This window comes from Periophthalmus magnuspinnatus, chromosome 13 (genome assembly GCF_009829125.3).
Source record: "Periophthalmus magnuspinnatus isolate fPerMag1 chromosome 13, fPerMag1.2.pri, whole genome shotgun sequence".
NCBI classification, from domain to species: domain Eukaryota; kingdom Metazoa; phylum Chordata; class Actinopteri; order Gobiiformes; family Gobiidae; genus Periophthalmus; species Periophthalmus magnuspinnatus.
In genome coordinates, this window is record NC_047138.1 from 18,715,886 (window position 1) to 18,735,763 (window position 19,878).

At 39.5% G+C, this 19,878-nt stretch overlaps 1 protein-coding gene across 1 annotated transcript in view; it reads right to left on the reverse strand.

Annotated features, from left to right (window-relative positions):
* Nucleotides 1-19,878, reverse strand: part of LOC117379826 (neurobeachin-like) — a 398,145-nt gene that overhangs the window by 288,731 nt on the left and 89,536 nt on the right. Inside the window, 8 exon segments of the mRNA XM_055226208.1 lie at nucleotides 2,670-2,778; nucleotides 5,617-5,750; nucleotides 6,876-7,073; nucleotides 9,414-9,560; nucleotides 10,716-10,835; nucleotides 12,840-12,966; nucleotides 17,157-17,272; nucleotides 19,157-19,252. Of these exon segments, the coding sequence (XP_055082183.1) occupies nucleotides 2,670-2,778; nucleotides 5,617-5,750; nucleotides 6,876-7,073; nucleotides 9,414-9,560; nucleotides 10,716-10,835; nucleotides 12,840-12,966; nucleotides 17,157-17,272; nucleotides 19,157-19,252 (1,047 nt within the window).

Consider the following 19,878-nt stretch of genomic DNA (forward strand, 5'->3'; position numbering starts at 1 on the left):
TTGGCTCGACGCAGCCATCAGGACAACATCATCTGCAAACAGCAGAGATGAAATCCTGTGGTTCCCAAACCAGACCCACTCTGGCCCCACTTTGGCCCCTGGCTGCGCCAAGAAATTACAAAGGGCAACCTGGTTGGGCAAACTCCCATGAACCCTGACCATGGACCCGATGGAGAGTATAGAGCTGGTCCACTGTTCCACGACCGGAACGAAAACCACACTGCTCCTTCTGAATATGAGAGTCAACTATCAGCCGGATTCTCGGCTCCAGTACCCTGGAATAGATCTTGCCGGGAACGCTGAGGAGTGTGATTCCCCTGTAATTTGAAAACACCCTCCAGTCCCCCTTCTTGTAATGAGGGATCACCACACTGGTCTGCCAGTGCAGAGGCACTGTCCCCAACTGCCACGCCATGTTGCAGAGATGTGTCAGCCAAAACCACCCCACAACATCCAGAGACTTGAGGTACCCCGGAGCCTTGCCACTGAGGAGCTTGCCAACCACCTCGGTGACTTCAGCCAGGGTGATGGACGAGTCCGCCTCCGGGTCCCCAATCTCTGCTTCCTATTCGGAAGACATGACGGTGGGATTGAGGATATCCTCCAGTTGAGGTCAACAGCTCTCTGCCCGCACTGTAAACAGTCCCAAAATCTCTTTGAGGCCGTCCGATAGTCCTCCTCCATGGCCTCCCAGAACTCCTCCCAACCCCGAGTTTTTTCCTCTGTGACTGCACAAGCCCTGGCACGCTTGGCCCACCGATACTTGTCGGCTGCCTCAGGAGTTCCACGAGCCAACAAGGCTCGATAGGACTCCTTCTTCAGCCTGACGGTTCGGGGGTTGTCGCCACGACAAGCACCGTAGACCTTACAAACACAGATTCGAGCAGCTGCATCGCAATAGAGGTGGAGAACATATAAATTCATCCCTCCATTTTCTTCCGCTTATCCAGAACCGGGTCGCGGGTTCAGCAGTATAAGCAGGGAGTCCAAGATGTCCCTTACCCCAGACATGTCCTCCAGCTCCTCCGGTGGGATCCCAAGGCGTTCCCAGGCCAGCCGAGAGTCCCTCCAGCATGTCCTGGGTCTTTCCCGGAGCCTCCTCCCGGTGGGACATGCCCGGAACACCTCCCTAGGGAGGCGTCCAGGAGGCATCCTGAGCAGATGGGTAGGAACGTAGATTGACCGGAGAGCTTTGCCTTCTGGCTCAGCTCCTTCTTTACCACAATGGACCGGTACAGCGACCAAGAACACAACAACAGCATTCATCTGTGGGGGCTGGAAGCACACCAGCAACCTGTGGGTCAGTGGATCTGACCACTATACCAATGAAGTTTATGTTGAGAGTGGGATTAGAACCACTAACCCATCAGTGACTGAACACTCTACCAACTGAGCTAAAATAATATATTAATATTTGTCCCAGAATAAGAGAATGATCAGTTGTCTGTCCTATCTGGGTACAGCAGACTTGGTTCATCATCTGTCCTGAGCAGATGATGAGCAGATGGGACAATAAGAGGATCGTGCAGTGGGACAGGCGCCAAAGTGCTCCCTGTGGTCGTCTGACTGCTCCTCTGTGAAAAGAAATGTTTTTTAATGGAATTTCGTCAAATATTATAATACCTTGCATTGGTGTTCATGTTTTATAATTCAAAATAATGAAGGTTATCTAAAAAGTGCTCTTGTACAGTAAATGTCTTTCACTGTCAGTGTGAACTCTTGGATGAGGTTTTCAATTATCACATTTTTATACAGCACTTTTCCACCTTCAAGGCTCAGAACGCGTTACATCAAGGAACCACTGACCCATTCACACATTCATATTACATCAAACAAAAGATGGAGCCGCAGATAAGATGAGCAGGAAAAATGTGACAGATGAACTAGCATGTTCTATATTCTTTTAGATATGTTTTTGTGTTTTAAGATAAAGTACAAACACTAAAGATAAATGTGTATGATACAGTTTACTGTTTTAAAAATGAGACAAATATAATTAGTTAATTTTAGAGTGTGCAGCCGCACAAAGTTATTCCTCAGAGTTTTGCCATCATGGTAATGCTAACAACATTTTGTTAGCATGCTAACATCCCACCAGCGTTACTACCTGGTCTGCAGAAAAATGCAGACAACATACAGGAGATACGTCACCTGCAAAGTCTCCAGAGTCTGTGTTCATGGTGTATGAATCTATGAATGTGCACGACCAGGCAAAAGTATTTAATTAATTTCTTTTTTATTAAATAAAAATTATTCATTTAATTTATTTATTTATTTTTTACTACTTTCTACACTGTATACACACACAGAAGAAATTATATGCTACATAATTCCATATATTACGTAAAATATATGGAATTATGTAGCAAAGGAAAAAAATTAAATAACTACAATTTATATATTGTAGAAATTTTATATTCAGATCCTCAAAGTATTTGCCCTTTACTTTGTCGAAAAATACTGTATTTACCGGTAGTTATTTAACTTTTTCTTACTTCAAATATTTGATGTCTTCTGAGTGTATATAAAATGTAGAAAGCAGTAAACAAAGAAAGAAAAACTTTTGACTGGCTGTGTGAATAGGAAATACTTGGATATTTGAGGCCATTTGCACATAATAAATCATATTTGTGTTAGATGAGGTTGAACTGTTGGACCTTGGATCTCACCTTCTCCAGCAGATACCCGATCACCAGAAAACCCTTCACACCCAACATCTGCTCCTGCATCGACACAGAGCTCCTGAGGAGGTCGAAGAGGAGGGACAGAAGAGAGGCACTACAACACACAGATTCTGCCATCACTAAACAAATCACATCTGAAAAAATGATGTACAAATGTACTTGCAAAAAATATCATACCAGATACCAGAGACTGAAAATAGATTTAATTTTTTTTTAAACACAAATGGCATATTACCCAAATGTGTTTTGTAACTGTTTTATCATATAAACTACAGAACAGCTTTGAAAAAATACAAGTTCAATAGATATTTTGGGCCATAATTGGTTAATAAATAATCTTATTACACCAGTTTATAAACAAAAATGTGATATCGACTGAACCGATATCCGATCCATCAATATTTTCATTATCTGTATCAATATCCGACACCGTATCGTGTGTCCCTGATTATATTTTGTAAATCAAATAGATTCCATACAAACCTTATTAACTCTTCTCTTCAGTGGCATCCACCCGAGAGCAACCATCACAGGGGCCTAATGACTCTGTCATAACAGACAGGTGCATACAAACTCTCCACATCTCCAGTCTCTAGTTACTTAATGCAACCCGAATTCTATGAGTGTGCAGGCCAAGGTCGGGTCGGCTCTCGCTAACAGTGTTTGGGAAAAGGTGACAAATATTTGCATCTGACTGAAGTTGAGAAATCAAACTTTTGTTGCATCTAGTTCAGAGAAAAGTACAGACATTTTGCCTCCTACAAATGCACAAAGCCTTTCTCTCTGCAGGATTTAAAAAATAAAATCAGTGTTTCCACAAAAAATAGTCTTGCGTTTGTCTGTGTTGTTTTGGTTTATTTGGGCACTTCACCTATGGCTCAACCCAAACCACTATGCTGTCCTGTGATTGGTCTGAACCACTGGTGGGTTGGGTCAAATTGGAACAGCAGGAGCTGGGCCAGATTCTGGAGAGCTTGTGAGCTCACAAATATCACCAAAAGTCAACTTACTGATTAAAGCTTACTCACTGACCATGGAACGTAGAAATATACAGTAGCAGGATTATTCAGGCTGCTTCAACACTATTGACTCAGTCGAGCTGTTTTTATAAACATATGGACATAGACATTACTCTATGCCACTGGATTAGGAGGTGCCTCCTAGGTGTGTACTTATAACAACTCATTTTACAAACTCCAGAACATTTTAAACAAATCATCAAAAAACACCAGTCAAACACAATGGACACACTGTAGCACAGTGTCTATAGAACTGCTGATTGCCTGGTCACGCTCCCTCCAGAGGACATTACAGGCCATAATTTTTCCATCGCCATTTGGACTATCAACCAATCCCTTATGTAACCTGTGTCTGGCCTACTGTGTGCTGTATCGTGTATGTACACTCACCTAAAGGATTATTAGGAACACCTGTTCAATTTCTCCTTAATGCAATTATCTAACCAACCAATCACATGGCAGTTGCTTCGATGCATTTAGGGGTGTGGTCCTGGTCAAGACAATCTCCTGAACTCCAAACTGAATGTCAGAATGGGAAAGAAAGGTGATTTAAGCAATTTTGAGCATGGCATGGTTGTTGGTGCCAGACGGGCCGGTCTGAGTATTTCACAATCTGCTCAGTTACTGGGATTTTCACGCACAACCATTTCTAGGGTTTACAAAGAATGGTGTGAAAAGGGAAAAACATCCAGTATGTGGCAGTCCTGTGGGTGAAAATGCCTTGTTGATGCTAGAGGTCAGAGGAGAATGGGCCGAATGATTCAAGCTGATAGAAGAGCAACGTTGACTGAAATAACCACTCGTTACAACCGAGGAATGCAGCAAAGCATTTGTGAAGCCACAACACGCACAACCTTGAGGCGGATGGGCTACAACAGCAGAAGACCCCACTGGGTACCACTCATCTCCACTACAAATAGATAAAAGAGGCTACAATTTGCATGAGCTCACCAAAATTGGACAGTTGAAGACTAGAAAAATGTTTCCTGGTCTGATGAGTCTCGATTTCTGTTGAGACATTCAAATGGTAGAGTCATAATTTGGCGTAAACAGAATGAGAACATGGATCCATCATGCCTTGTTACCACTGTGCAGGATGGTGGTGGTGGTGTAATGGTGTGGGGGATGTTTTCTTGGCACACTTTAGGTCCCTTAGTGCCAATTGGGCATCGTTTAAATGCCACGGGCTACCTGAACATTGTTTCTGACCATGTCCATCCCTTCATGACCACCATGTACCCATCCTCTGATGGCTACTTCCAGCAGGATAATGCACCATGTCATAAAGCTCGAATCTTTTCAAATTGGTTTCTTGAACATGACAATGAGTTCACTGTACTGCAATGGCCCCCACAGTCACCAGATCTCAACCCGATAGAGCATCTTTGGGATGTGGTGGAATGGGAGCTTTGTGCCCTGGATGTGCATCCCACAAATCTCCATCAACTGCAAGATGCTATCCTATCAATATGGGCCAACATATCTAAAGAATGCTTTCAGCACCTTGTTGAATCAATGCCACATAGAATTAAGGCAGTTCTGAAGGCGAAAGGGGGTCAAACACCGTATTAGTATGGTGTTCGTAATAATCCTTCAGGTGAGTGTATATTACCTGTTCCTCTTGTTCTCAAACCCAAGGATTCTTGCTGTGCCGGAAACAAATTCCACCATCTTGTTACAGTCTCACTCTGATATCAAAGAGACACCTGATGCGGAGTTTTAGTTTGACTTTAGTTAGAGTCCAGTTGAGCTTAGTTCCAGGCCCCAGGCAGCCATGAAAAGTCAGGTTTCTACATTCAGTATAGTAAGTAAACATTCAACGTTTATGAAGTAATGTTTTAGTGAGTTATTGACCCCATTGGCGTCTTTAGTTTAACCAGGACCAATAACATCCAAACAAACACAGCTCTTACCATGCACTGCTGACCCTTTGGCCGTCGTTTGGCCCAAGAGAGTTCAGCTGAGCGAAGAGAGGGAGGAGCACCTGGATCCCCCCGATGGAGTGGAGGGTGCGGTGCAAGGAGTGTGTCACTGTGGCTGTCACGCCCTGTAAAGAATATGCACATCTTTGTAAATGTACATATTACAACTTGAAATGTATATCTATGTCTGGCTTTCAGCCTTGGAGTAATACATGGATAGAATGTCACTCTCATCTACCACCCTTTTCAAGTTACCTTTTACCATTAATTCAGTAGAGAGCAATTAGGCAATTTCAGGGCTGAAATCATCCAAATGATTCTAGTGAAAGTGTATGGAGTTTAAAAACACAGTGGAGCACTTCCTGTATTACCACATGACATCACAAGGTGGAACAGAGTGTTCCGTGTTCCATTATAACATGGATCAAAAGTACTAGTAAAAAATCTGGACACACCTTCTCATTGAATGTATTTTTATGTTTACTAAACAATATATGGAATTATGTAGTAATAAATGAAAAGCTAAATAACTAAGTTAAATGTTTTATATTTTAGACTCAGACTCCTCAACGTTTCCCTTTGCTTTGTTAACAGGTGCAAATCCTTGACCATCTCTCAGTGAGCTTCATCAGGGAGGTAGGGCCCCTTTGCCTTAACTGTCCTATTGCTCAACTATTTTTTTAGGTTTAATATTTGTCCAATGAAGACACAGATTGTAAAAGTTGTTTTACATATTCAACTTTACTATGAAAGAGTTTCGCTGCCCATCCCTGTCTCTCTCTCTCTCTCTCTCTCCATCCTGCTGTTTTGAATCTTGGAGAGAATAAGGCTAAAACAATGGTCCTATATCCCATTGTTCTGTAACTGTTCCTCAGATGTTCTTTAATTTTATGTTTAAAGTTAATTTTAAGCAATATGGAAAAGTGCCCTTTCTTTCTTGGATGAGCACTTGCCCCTGCATGTTCCTGAGCTTCATGATGAATCTCCTGAAAAAGGTTTTCACTTCACAGCTGTGCCTTTGTACAAAGCAGTGATCATGGCGAATGGGTCTGTTTAGAAGAATTTAAAATATAAAACAAGTTATTTCACACAGATTTATTAACTACATTCCATAAATTCATGTATAGTTTTGATGCCTTCAGTCTGAATCTACAATGTAAACAGTCATGAAAACAAAGAGCAAAGACATACGTCAAAAGTGTGTGCAGACTTTGGTAGTGTATGTGAGTAAATCAAAGTAGCTCTCTGACCTGTAGCATGAGTGCGTGTGGTGAGTGCACAAAGATGGAAGTGTTCTCTTGGGGAGAGGAGTCCAGACACAGCTGGGCGTCTGTGGCCTGGGCGTTGTATGTGAAGACGATGGAGCGGGACAGTTGGCCGTCATACAAGACCTGTTTATGGTGCTCTGCTAGGACAACGTCACTCTCCCATTTATACTTGAATATGCTCTGGAACAAAGAGGGGTCAGAATAATGCAATACAATAGATCCTTCAGCCCTAAAAATAATAAATAGTAATACCTTCCATCTATCACTTTTAAAGAGACCCATAGTGCTTTGGAATAACATACGCAATACAGTCACACACACATACACATGCACACATACACATGCACACATAAAATGAGAGTGGTCAAGAGGGATTAAAGGCCAGTTTAAACCACAGACTGTAGAAAGAAGTGGCCTAGGTGAGTGTGACGTCACTCATAATGTTCGGCTCCAGTCAAATGAAGCTCGAGGCTAGCAGTTATAACAGATTAAATTTTAGTCTGAAAAAAGAATCTATTCAAATTTTAAAAAAAAAGGTGTTTCAGCAGTTTTAATGTGTGGACTGAGCAAAGTTTAGGGCCCTACTACAGAGTACACTTACACTATAAACACATATATACATGTAGAGCCTCCCCCCACACCTCTACATTATCTCAGGGTAGAAGCGGGTAATATACTGAATTATTGTGTTGTTTTAAAGATATGCATAATTTGAATATTGGTTATGGTTTGTTTAAGATAATGCTGCAAAAAGAGCTTATGGAAAATACAAATGGAACATATGTTGTAATCTTTCAAACAAGGGAATGTAAATGTTTCTGCTGAACATAAAGGCACATTTCTGTTGAACAGTAACATGACTATTTCCATCTTCTCCCCATTGTACTACTGTGCTTCAGAGAAAAATGCGACTCCACATACATCACTCTCTCTGTATTTTTTATTCTAGTGACACATGTGAAACAAAGGAGCTCATTGGTCATCTATCATTTTGAACAATATCTAATTTCCCTCTCCTCAGATGAACAGAGTTTAGTGCCTCTCATTGATTCTTCAGAAATCCTTTTCAGTCCCCTGTGATATTTTGTTTCCTTTATTTTTCCTCATAAGCAGCCATATTTGTTTTGAGATGAATTGACCATGTGTGACCCGGATTGGCTAATCCACCTGTCAATCACGCCCATCTGATTCAACAGTAACCAGACTCACATTGGAGAAGTGCGTACTCTGGATCTCTGCAAATACATCACCACAGGTTTTTTTTTTTTTTTTTTTAGTAGTATACGTAAATAACAAGCAACAGATGCAGACTGTAATGGACCACTCCATCTAACAGACAGGAGGATTATGGGCGTTCAGACAGGCTTGGGCGTCATGACGATGGGCAAACAGAAGCGATTAGACATCATGGCTGAGGGCACATTCAATTTGGACTGAGCAGAGGGACATTAAGCCTGCAGCTCAATGAGTGGTCTAATATCAGGAGTCCACAGACCTGGGATATACTGTGCAAATAGACTTTGGGTAAAAGACTAAAGCCCACCTAAACTTCTCAGGAGCAAAGAGCATCGCCTGAGTGGTTATTTTCCATTTACGTGCATCTGTTAATAGTGTAGGTGAGCTTAATAACAACAAACATGTAACTAAAAAGTCCAAAATGTCATCTTTGTATCTAACTGCCACATTCTTGTTTCTATTCATTTTCTATGGGTATCCTATCATTTGGTGTAATTTTGATTATTATAAAGAGCAGAGTTCAAGCTGGAGTAAAACGTATTTTGAAATATATTCTAATACATGGTCCAATCAGAGTACTGTGTTCTGAATACTCTCAATACTTTTAGCTTCATTTGAATTACAGTGTAAAGATGCATCAGTGGATTAAAACAGCTTTATGTTTGTTCTGCATTTGTTTATCTCTCATTGGGGTTTATCTGTCATTATCTCTCATTGGAGTTACTCAAAATTACTATTCAGAATATGTATCTTTGGTAAGTATTCAGTTACTTCCCAACACTGCCAGTGTAATACTACATACTGTGTCAAATATAACTCTAGTAGACTAAAGCAGACCATCTCATGAAAACGCACCAAAATCTAAATGTATTTCATTAATGGTGTTTGTATTGCTCAAAAACACTTTGAAATGCTTTTTCACTGGGAGTGGATTTGCCTCTCCACAGATCTGGCATGTAACATGACCTGGTGGCACTACCTGCTTGTCTCCATAGTGATTGATCATATTTTATGCCATATCGAGAAACATTATAGGCAAAGCAATAACATCTCCATGGAGATGGCAGATGGCCTACCCTTCTACAAAAAAGTTACATATTACACCTTTAATGATCAAGCAGGGACAATTATTTGTGGTCCTCTACCTAAGACTAAACCTTGTGAACTTAATTTTAAGACAGACTACGACAAAAGCTCCAGATTGGGCAGGAATCCAAATCCAATGATTCCATCCCATCAATCCCACACAAGATGCCTCTATATATAATAGTATTGAGCACCCACCTTATAACTAGGTCCAAGCTGATGAATAGCAAATATCTGTGCAGAGTTGAGAGCTTCACTGAACACATAGACCGCTCCCATCTGTCCACAAAAGGCTCTGCTAGTGTCCGCTGTGTCAGAGGAGCCGAGGAAGCACTTATCAAAACTCTGCAAAACATAGCAAAAACACACTCAGATTCCAGGCCCTGCCCACATTAGCAGCTGTATTTGAAATGTGATTGTGGGTTTAAGTGGAGCGTTTCTGTCTGTTCAGAAGAAAACAACCTAGGTTCCCATGAATACAAGTTATACTGTTTTTAGAATAACAAATACCTAAAAAAGACACCAAAAAAAAGTATACAACAAACTTATGTATATAACTATGTGAATTTATCATAATAATACAGACAACTGTAATCAAAAGTTTGGGAAAGTTTGAGAGATAAGAAAAGATGTCCTGAATGTTTATGATCAGGCCTCCCAAGTAGAAAAATACACACAAAGCTGTCATACAATAAAGCCAATATACATTTGTAATATATTCTGTAGAAATATGTGACCTCAGAGGGTTTGGTGACAGAGCCTCCTGTGTGTCACATCACAAATATTATTCTCTGCAAATGTAATGTGGATAACACAGTGAAAACCTCCAGTCAAACAGGGCTCATCTTATGTACACTGCAGTCTAAAGGTGTAGCTGGGGATTCATATGAAAGATTTTGATGAATTTAGAAGACATAATGTACTTTTGTCCGGTAGATAGTTAGTACTGACGGCACCCATGGATCATTATTATATTCCTTGAAATCACAATATACTGTACTGATCAACTGGATTTAGAAGTAGTGACAAAATGGAGCTCTGCCAGATCACTTAAGAAAATAAAACCTGAGAACAGAGAAGTACAGACCTGTGTAAATGTATATACTGAGGAGTTGATGTTAACTCCCCTCTGACCTGGCTCACCCTTGCCCTAGCATTTGTGTTGTGCGTTGTCAATCTCAAGTTGTGACAGCAGTTGCCGTTTGTGGATGTTGGAACAATGAGCTACTAGTTGCTTAGCCATAAGCTTGGGCTGTGTGTGTGTATATATATATATATATATATATATATATATATATATATATATATATATATATATATATATATATATATATATATATATATATATATATATATATATATATATATATATATATAAACTCACTGGATCATTGTTGGATCTAGCAATTCAAAGTGAAGAGCTCATTCGTTCTCATTGAATAATTGCGTTCTCATTGAATAATTGCACCAAATCACAAAAGTAAACATGAAGTACTTTACGTGGTTGGTGTTGACATGCCAGGCCATGTCTCCATAGGACACCAGCCGTGCGTCCACATAGCAGCGGACCTCACTGTTTCTCCAGCGGCTGTACACGTGAGCCACACTGACCATGTACCACTGAGGAGCACACAGAACACTGGAGGCAGTATTACAGGTGGGAATACACTCTATACAGATAATATATTTTTTAAGGTTTGAAAATCAGAATAGCAAGTATGTCTACTATAATAAAAGTGTAATAAAGCTGAATAAGGCCTGGAGTGAACTCCCTCATAGGTCCATAGAGCTGAGCAGCAGACAGGAGAGGGGCAGAGACAGCAGAGTCCATAGGCACAGTACACTTAACATTCTGGGGAGGCTGCTTTATTGATCCAAACACAAAATCAGTTGCATAATGTTGGATATGGGAATAGATCAGTGTTTGGAAGACTTGGAATTTGTTTTATCAGACTTTGAATTTTAAATGCTGCTGATTTACTCCCTCACATATTCAAAGCATTTATTTTCAAGGCTCAAATTCAACTGCCAAAAATCACAGTGAAAAAATTTGCAGTAAAGATCCCAGATGCCAAGGCCTAAGCAATCAATTATGCATGACTGAGGAGGACAGATGCTGTGTCCTGTTGGCCTAACTCTCCTGGGGGCGGGACTTATAGTTGAAGACTCAAACACATGAGGTGTTAATAAGGCTCATTCTGACCAATAACACTGATTCTCTAAAGTATTTCCTGGTTGCTACTAAGGCCGGATCCCAATTCACCAAATGCACCGTTCAAAGTGTTCTTCGAATGGTGCATTTAAAGGCTTACACTTCTTCTTATCACTTCTGGCGCGACAAGTACAGTTATTCCCAGACAACAACAATAATAATAATAATAATAATAATACATTATTATCATTAGAAATTAATATTGCAATAATAAGAATAATAAGATTAAGTAAACTGGCATGGCATACAAGATCAACAGCACCCTCTACTGGTATTAAAGTGGTTTAGCCATAGATCAAATTAAACCTGGCCCAAATATTCCACTTTATGTACAACTAATCTGTGTTCTCTGGTTTATAGACTATGAATGTAAAAATCATATTGGTTACCTCTGTCTCTGTTAGATTGTTTTAACAAGGTATATTTAGTTAAAATGATGTAATAACTACAAATGGGAAAAAATAGCCTTGAACCTTATATTTGCCTATTGATATTCTAAGATGACACCTTGACTCTTCTTCTATTAAGTAATAAAAAAAATAAAAAAAAACTAAGTATTTTAGCGATGTAATGTAAGCTACAGAGAGCGGTTGAAGTACGCTCTGTTTCCCATTTCGGCATGAAGGCAGCTAGCCTTCGTCGCGCGGGTAATTCGAACGGCACTTCGAAAGGTCAGATCTACTCACTTAGGATTGATTGCTTAGGTCTTGGCATGTTGGATCTTTTACACATACTGTTTGGGTCTGAATGTCCAGCACAGCCCCTAACCCCTCATTCACTCCACAGCCCTGCACTCTTCAGTAGATTCTATAGAGCCTCACTCACAGAGCAAATCGAACATGCACATCACTGCATTCGAGTCACATGACCCTGGCATCTCGGTGAAAAACATCTAAACACTGTCTAGTCTAAACACTGATAAAAGTTGATTTGTGCGAGAAATAATCATCAGTCTTTATGGACTTTAATAACCATACAAGTTTTTGTCAAACTGGATCTCATGTAAATGGACTAGATTATTTAGTTTTTCAAATCTGAGATGTGGAAATTATTGCTCTTTTAACAGTTTAACAAGTTTACACAGCAACGTTTTAATCATAGTCAGTCATGTTGTGTCCATTTAAAGATCACTGCACTGTTGTTTTTCCAACTTGTGCAATGCATTGTGGTCTATATGGGTCATTTTAGTGACCACTGATGCCCACTACTTTTCAAGGTACATTGTGGGCACTATTTTCTCACCAACTAGACATTTGGACAGCACTAAAATGTGTGACCCCTAAGTAATGCCCCCTGTACATAATATTGTGGACATTCGGACACAGACATAGTTCTTCATGATTATGCAAAATGACCGAAGAAAATAAAATAACTGAAGTAGTTATTAAACGGTAGCTCAGAACAGGTAGTACCTTCTTGTGCTGGAAATCGTACTGGACACAATGCTGGAAGCCTTTGCCTTTGGACTTGAGTGACGTCACAATCAGGTTCTGTCCTGTGAAGTGGGCGGAGTAGCCCACGCCTTCACTGGTGCGGAAGCTGCAAACGCAGGGCCAAAAAAGCATTATATATGAGTTAATACACAAATCAGTCTGTACTCAGTAACATGCGTGAGTGTTCTTTACAAAAATGAAGAGAAGGAACCGGCATGGTTTAAAAAGGGTATGACTCACAGCTCTCAGAGTTACTCGATTATATAATAGAATCATTTGACTCATGATTGAAACCACAATCATGTCAAACAATGACTTCTATACTGTCAAAATTAACTTGTAGAGAAAGTACTTTGCAACACTTTCTTAAAAAAAAAAAAAAGCAAATTAGAACAATGTCTTTGCTTCAGATTTTGAGGTTCAAAGCAGCCACACACATATCAAACAGGTTTTGAATATGAAACTAAAGTTATTAAAGAATGAAGTTGGGACTGTGGCTAGAGCAACTTTAAAGCCTCATTTCAACACTCCTCCCAAACAACCCAAATGTAAAATCAGTTTGTGAGTTCTCTATAGAGACGAGCAGTAATATCTTATAAAACTGTCTGATGTGAGATTAAAAATGGTGCCTGCAGACTCTCCTCCTGGCCTTTCCTGACTTTACAGATAAAAGACACGTATAACAAAGCTAACATCAGCAGATAAAGACTGAAAGGGCTCTCATCTGTACAAAGCGTCTCCTAGACCGTATATAGACTGCTACGTTTGCCCCATTCTTCAAACCAATGGCACCATTCTAGCCCTGCACTCCCAAAGGCTGAGGTGCTCTGTCATCCTCACAGCCTGGCGCGCCCGTAATGGAAAACAAGCGCACCTCTTTGTCAGACCACATAAAGCCCACAGCCCTGTGTATTGCTGGGGATAGGGAGGCATATAGATGTAATAGAACTATCAACTTTAAAGATAGCTTACCTCATGACATGACAGTGCTGCGATAATCGATTTGTTGGACATGATAACCTGTAATATATAAGTATTTTTAAAGCTACACTATGGAACTTTTCTCTGTGCTCACTTCCATAGAGATGTTATTGTTGGATTAGATTGTTCTGCAGTATTCAGTATTCTACGTGCATTCAGTTAGTGTGTTTTTATTGCTCATAAATGCCTTGAAAAAAAATGCATTCTCTCCACAGATCTGACTCTAACTTGGGCCAGTGGTGTCACCTGCTTGTCTCCATGGAGATAATTAAGTCTAATGCTATACTGTGGAGTACTTCAGGCACAGAAATAACATCTCCATGAAGACAAACTGCTGGCATGTAGGCATGTATTCAACTCAAGAAATTCTTGTTGGACTAAAGACATGTTCTGCCAATTGATTGCTCAACCAAAATGGGGGCATGTCAAAAGCTTTCAAAATGATTCGGCATCTCTACATTGAACATAAAACACATATAACTAATAGAGAGGCTGACCAGGAAAAAGGCCATTTATAATCACAGTTTGATTTAATAACAACCTCCATTGTCCTTCTTATTTAAACCAATCGCCCATTTATGGACTTTTTTTTCTTTTTCTTTCTTTCTTTCTTTCTTTATTATTGACACCCCCAAGGAGGTCAGACTTCCAACACACCACCCACATATATGAACTTTGGGATTTCAATGAAGCTAGCAGTGATGAAGCATGTTTTTGTCTGGATATTTCTCACAATCCTTTGTACTGTATTTCCTCTCTTAAGCCCCTCTAAACTACCAGACCAAGCGTGGCAGAAGTCTAAAGCATTTTGGGTTTATTGATCCCCCCAGTAATCACCACACGCCTCTAAGAGAGACACTAAATGAGGCTGCTTCAATAAAACATTGCTTCTGTCTGGCTCTCAAACACAACTGAATCAAATGAATGAGACTGGCATATTTTCTGCACATGCTATAACAGGGCAATGCAGCTGGAAGTATGGCTCTAAGGGCGTGTTCACACTTGATCCAATTAGGGGGATGAAAATCAGATACTTATCGATACTAAGTCTAGTATTGAAACTAGATCCTCAATTTCGCAGGTATCGATACTAAAAAAGTCTTAAGAGGACAGAAATTAACCTTTCCTGAATAGTTTTAATATGGGCGTATATTAGTCTATGTGGTCTTATATTTGTATCAGAACAAATATAAGACCACATAGACCAGTATACACCCATGGACCACTATGGAACCTACCTGGACCACTGAGAGATTACACAGATATAAGGCCACATGGCAATATAAAAGAAAGTAATACCATTTAATTTGGAAAAGTACATTATATTGTCTAAAGAAAGAGTGTTTTTATTCGCATCATGGTATTTGAATTGGTATCAAGAATCAAGTCTGTTCCTTAGTTGTAAATGAGTTGGAAATTTTAGTATCGCGACAACAATTCAATTCAATTCAATTCATTTTATTTTTGTAACGCCCAAAATCACAACAACAGTTGTCTCGAAGGGCGTTCATGTTTTGGTTGATGGGGGAAACCGGAGTACCCGGAGGAAACCCATCATGACACAGGGAGAAACATGCAAAACTCCACACAGAAAGGCCTGGGCGACCTGGGGATTGAACCAAACCTTCTTGCTGTGAGGCATGAGTGTTGCCACTCAGCCACCGTGCTGCCTACACAACACTAGATCCAATTAAAGTGAACTTTGGTGTGCTTCCTGCTAAGTGTTTTCACAATACTAAAATTTCACTAGATAGTGATACTAAGCTGGGTTGTTTAAGAGAATTTGACCCAAACCACTGGATAGACCACACGAAAGGCAGGAAAATGTCCATCATTATGTGTAATTTGAAATGACCCAACTATGCCCCAACGTGTTGACTCAGCTTTTAGGTTAAGCAAAACAACTGTGTAAATAACCCAAAAAGTGTCCCAACATCCCAACAGCCCTAATACAGCAACTAGGTGGGAAACATATCCCAGTATTTTTAGGGTGTACCTTTTCTGATTCTGTTTTAAGGTGAGTGTCTTACATTAGTGTCTCACTTGTTGTCATGTCATCATAGTAATTGAATTGGTCGCTATGGTAACTGAATATTCCATTTGTTCTGATATTGTGCCTCCCCAGAGTCTTTTTAAATAACTACCCTCTCCCTGCTGTCTGTTTGATTATGTGTGTGTGTCTGACGCTGGCTCATTAGACAGGACCCCTGCAGGGGGCGCCTCTGACTGCAAATACGCCCAACAATATGAAGCAAACTGTGGGTATGACCTTAGCTCACAATGTACGCTATCAGTCAAAAGACACACCCTCTCATTCAATGTTTTCTTATTTACACACAGAAGACATTAAATATATGAAGTAAGCAAGCATCTACTAAGTATCTTTATTACAATTTATATTCAAATCCTTAAAGTAGCCAGCCTTTGCTTTGTCAAAAATATTCAGTACAGGCTATCACTCTCAGGCTCTGTTCAAACCCTCCTTACAGTTAAGTACAAGATTGTATAGGCTCAGCCCATAATCATGCAATACATTGTTTTTGGCGAATTTAGCATTTTCAAAACAATCAAAGGTAATATGGTGATCTAAATGTTATGTGTTACAGATCATAGAAGGGGGTATTTTACAAAGTAGTAAAATACCCCCTTCTTTAACACCCCGTAGAAGTAAAATACCCCCTCTTTAATATTGCATAGAAGTAAAATACCCCTTCTTTAATACCCCATAGAAACAAAATATGCCCTCTTTAATACACCATACATGTAAAATAGCCCCTCTTTAATACCTCATTGAAGTAAAATACCCTCTTTAATATTCTATAGAAATAAAATAACTCTTTTTTAATACTGCATAGAAGTAAAATACCCTCTTTAATACCCAATAGAGGTAAAAAAAAACAAAAAAAAAACCAACCTCTTTAAACTATGTAGTTTAAATGCCAATTCGCTATGGCAGTGGTCATAATTTTCCATAATTCTGAACCCACAGAGAGCAGCCGTGGGTCGAGATTTGATATTTTGTTCTTTGTAAACCACAATGAGAGCGTCAGATTGTTCCTTTTTTTTAATGGTAGAAAATGGCTGTGACATTTTTGAACCCAACATGTTTGATCCGAAGTCTGAATTTTTGGAACAATTGCAGTAAGCACAGAGTAGTGGGTGGGGATAGGGGGTAGGTGAATGTAAATGCTGTTGTTTAAAAACAGAAGTTTTTATCATTGTATCGAAATTCGTATTGAGTATCAAGCCTTTTCCTTAATATTGAAATCAAATGAAACTGTCGTATTTTGAGATCAGTAAATGACTTGAACTCACCAGTAGAGATATGGCTTGTCCGTGCTCCTGCTGTTCAAAGGGTCCAGTCTGAACCAGCAGCTGAATGTGAAGCCGCTCTGGTAAGGCCAATGGGCAATGGGAGGTAAAGCAACAGCCTAAGACACAAACATTCAAATTAAATGAATATGAATATGCATATATGAACACTTCAATATCATCCTTTGGGTTCATGTAAACTATAGTATCTGTATCAGTATCTCATATTGGTTACATAAATCCACATAAGCATCATTAGGTCTGACCAACAGGAGGAATGGGTCAGAGCTGTCTTAATCACAACTTCACAAATATGTCAGAGGGTCGTTTAAAGTAACTAGAGAGCTATAGAAGAACAGTTAGCAGAATTATGACCTAACCACTCATTCTTTACTGCAGGCTGTTTATACAACATTAATATGACACACATATTCAGAAAGATTGTAAACTAACAAATTCCGTTCTGTCACTGGGCAAAAGTTTTAGAGTGAAGACGTTTGGGTGCTCATCCAAGAGGCTTCTTCAGTTCAGACCAGAACTGCAGAAGGTTCTTAGATGAGCAGCCAAACTAAAAACTATTTGTATCAACTTTTTGTCCAGTTACAGAATTTAATTGGATTAGACCTTGACAACTGAGGGATTTACTCAGACAGAAACATTTTATCTGGAGCTCTGGTGAATATCGACCCTTTAAACACAGCAGGGTTTCATCTGGCCCCGGCAACCTTTTTGATTATAATAATTATAGTGTAATAGGTTAGAGTAGAACATATTATTCAGAAATTAATGAAAAATATAGCAATATAGCAAAATTCTAAATATTTTAAACAAATACATTGCAAATTGCAGAACAGAGACGACTGGAGGAAAAAGTGGAACATAATGAAACATAATGAGATTTCATAATGTGACAGAAACTCAGTAATAGAGATACAGAGCACTGAGCATCACGTTTACTATGGAGTTTTAGATTACGTGTTTCATCGTTTATGATGAAGGAAAAATACAGATTTTTTAGGTTTTACTGGGCAAATACTTAATGTTGACCCTCACATTGATTTGAGTTTTAATCATAGATATATTACATACTTAACCACATCTGCTTTTTGTCTATGTACAGTTTAAGCTCAACTTTTAATGGTAAAGCGAACTAAGTGAAATTTCAACCCCAGAAATTCAAATCTGTTTATTATTTTTAATTATAAAGACTTCAATTCTGAACATTCAGATTACACATCTGTGTAATGCCTCAGTCATCCAGGTCTGATCCCTAGCAAAAGCCGGAGATAAATCTGTCAACTGGACAAAACGTTGTAGGAGTGACAAAATGTTGTTCCTACAACCTTTTGTCCAGTTGACAGATTTAACTTCGGCTTTTGCTATTCTGATGACACAGCATTTTACAGGGTCTATATTACATTTACAAATGTTGAAACTGATCATTTCTACTTGTAACTAGAGCTTAGAACTTGCTATATTACAATTCCCTCATTTGTATTACATTATTGTTATAGTATTAGTGGTCTAATATACAATAGTGAGAATGTCATCTAAAACCCAGTACTGTGAATGAAAGAGACTTCAGGATTGTACTGTTTGGCCATGGTGTAAGTACTGGAGAAAAATCAGGGATTTGAGATGTTGTTATGTGGCTACATTAAAATGTTATATTGTCTAAGGATGCACCGATATGAGCGTCAAATATCTGAGCCGATGTCAAACATTTTGGTAAATAGGATAATGGTATATATAACGGTTCAGTCTATATCCCATTTTGTTCTATAAACTGGTGTAATAAGACGATTAACTGCACAATGTTGGCCTAAAACATGTCATAAAGGAAATAAATGCGGTTTTCAGTCTCTGGTATTGGCTGATATTAAGTATCAGCAGATTCTTAAATCCATAGTATCAATATCGGTATCAGAACAGAAAAAGCTGGATCAGTGTGTCCCTAATATTGTGATACTGTATTCGATTGATTGGTTTGTGTAAGTTGTTACCGCAGCGCTGTGTCCAGGGAAGTTGAAGAAGGCGTCGGGGCTGTGTCTGTGTGCCGTCAGGGTCAGGACGGACAGCACCTTCTCTGCATGTTTGGGCTGCACAAGAACATGACCAAACCAGTGAGGCTGGGCTCACAGGCAACATCAGAGTAGACAGCACTGACATGTTGGGGTGTTCCACATGTATGTCTATAGCAGAACATTCAGCAGTTACTATGGTGACACAATACACACACTCTGCATGATACAGAGCAGAGATGGGCAAACTACGGCCCCGAGCCCACACGGTCCTTTGGGTTTATGAATCCGGCCCGCTGAATGTGACCAAATTATATTAAAATAGGTAAAGGTTGTCCAAAGTTTTTCTATTGTGTTTATTTAACTGAAATTTAATACATTTATCCTTAATTTAATGCATTTGGAAAACAAATATGTATATTCATGCTTTGCTACATGTTACAGCCCAAATCTCTAATGTAATATAAACATATATATATAAATCCTGGCCTGGCCCTTCTGTCAAATTTTAGAACCCACATTGGCCCATGTGTCAAAAAGTTTGCCCACCCCTGATACAGAGGGACTATTCCATGCTACACCACTGGAGTCTGCATGATACAGAGACTGGTCCACACTACACCACTGGTGCCTACATGATATTGTGGTCCACACTACATCACTAGAGTCTACATGATGAGGAAAAGAGGAGTGAGTGCAGTGGT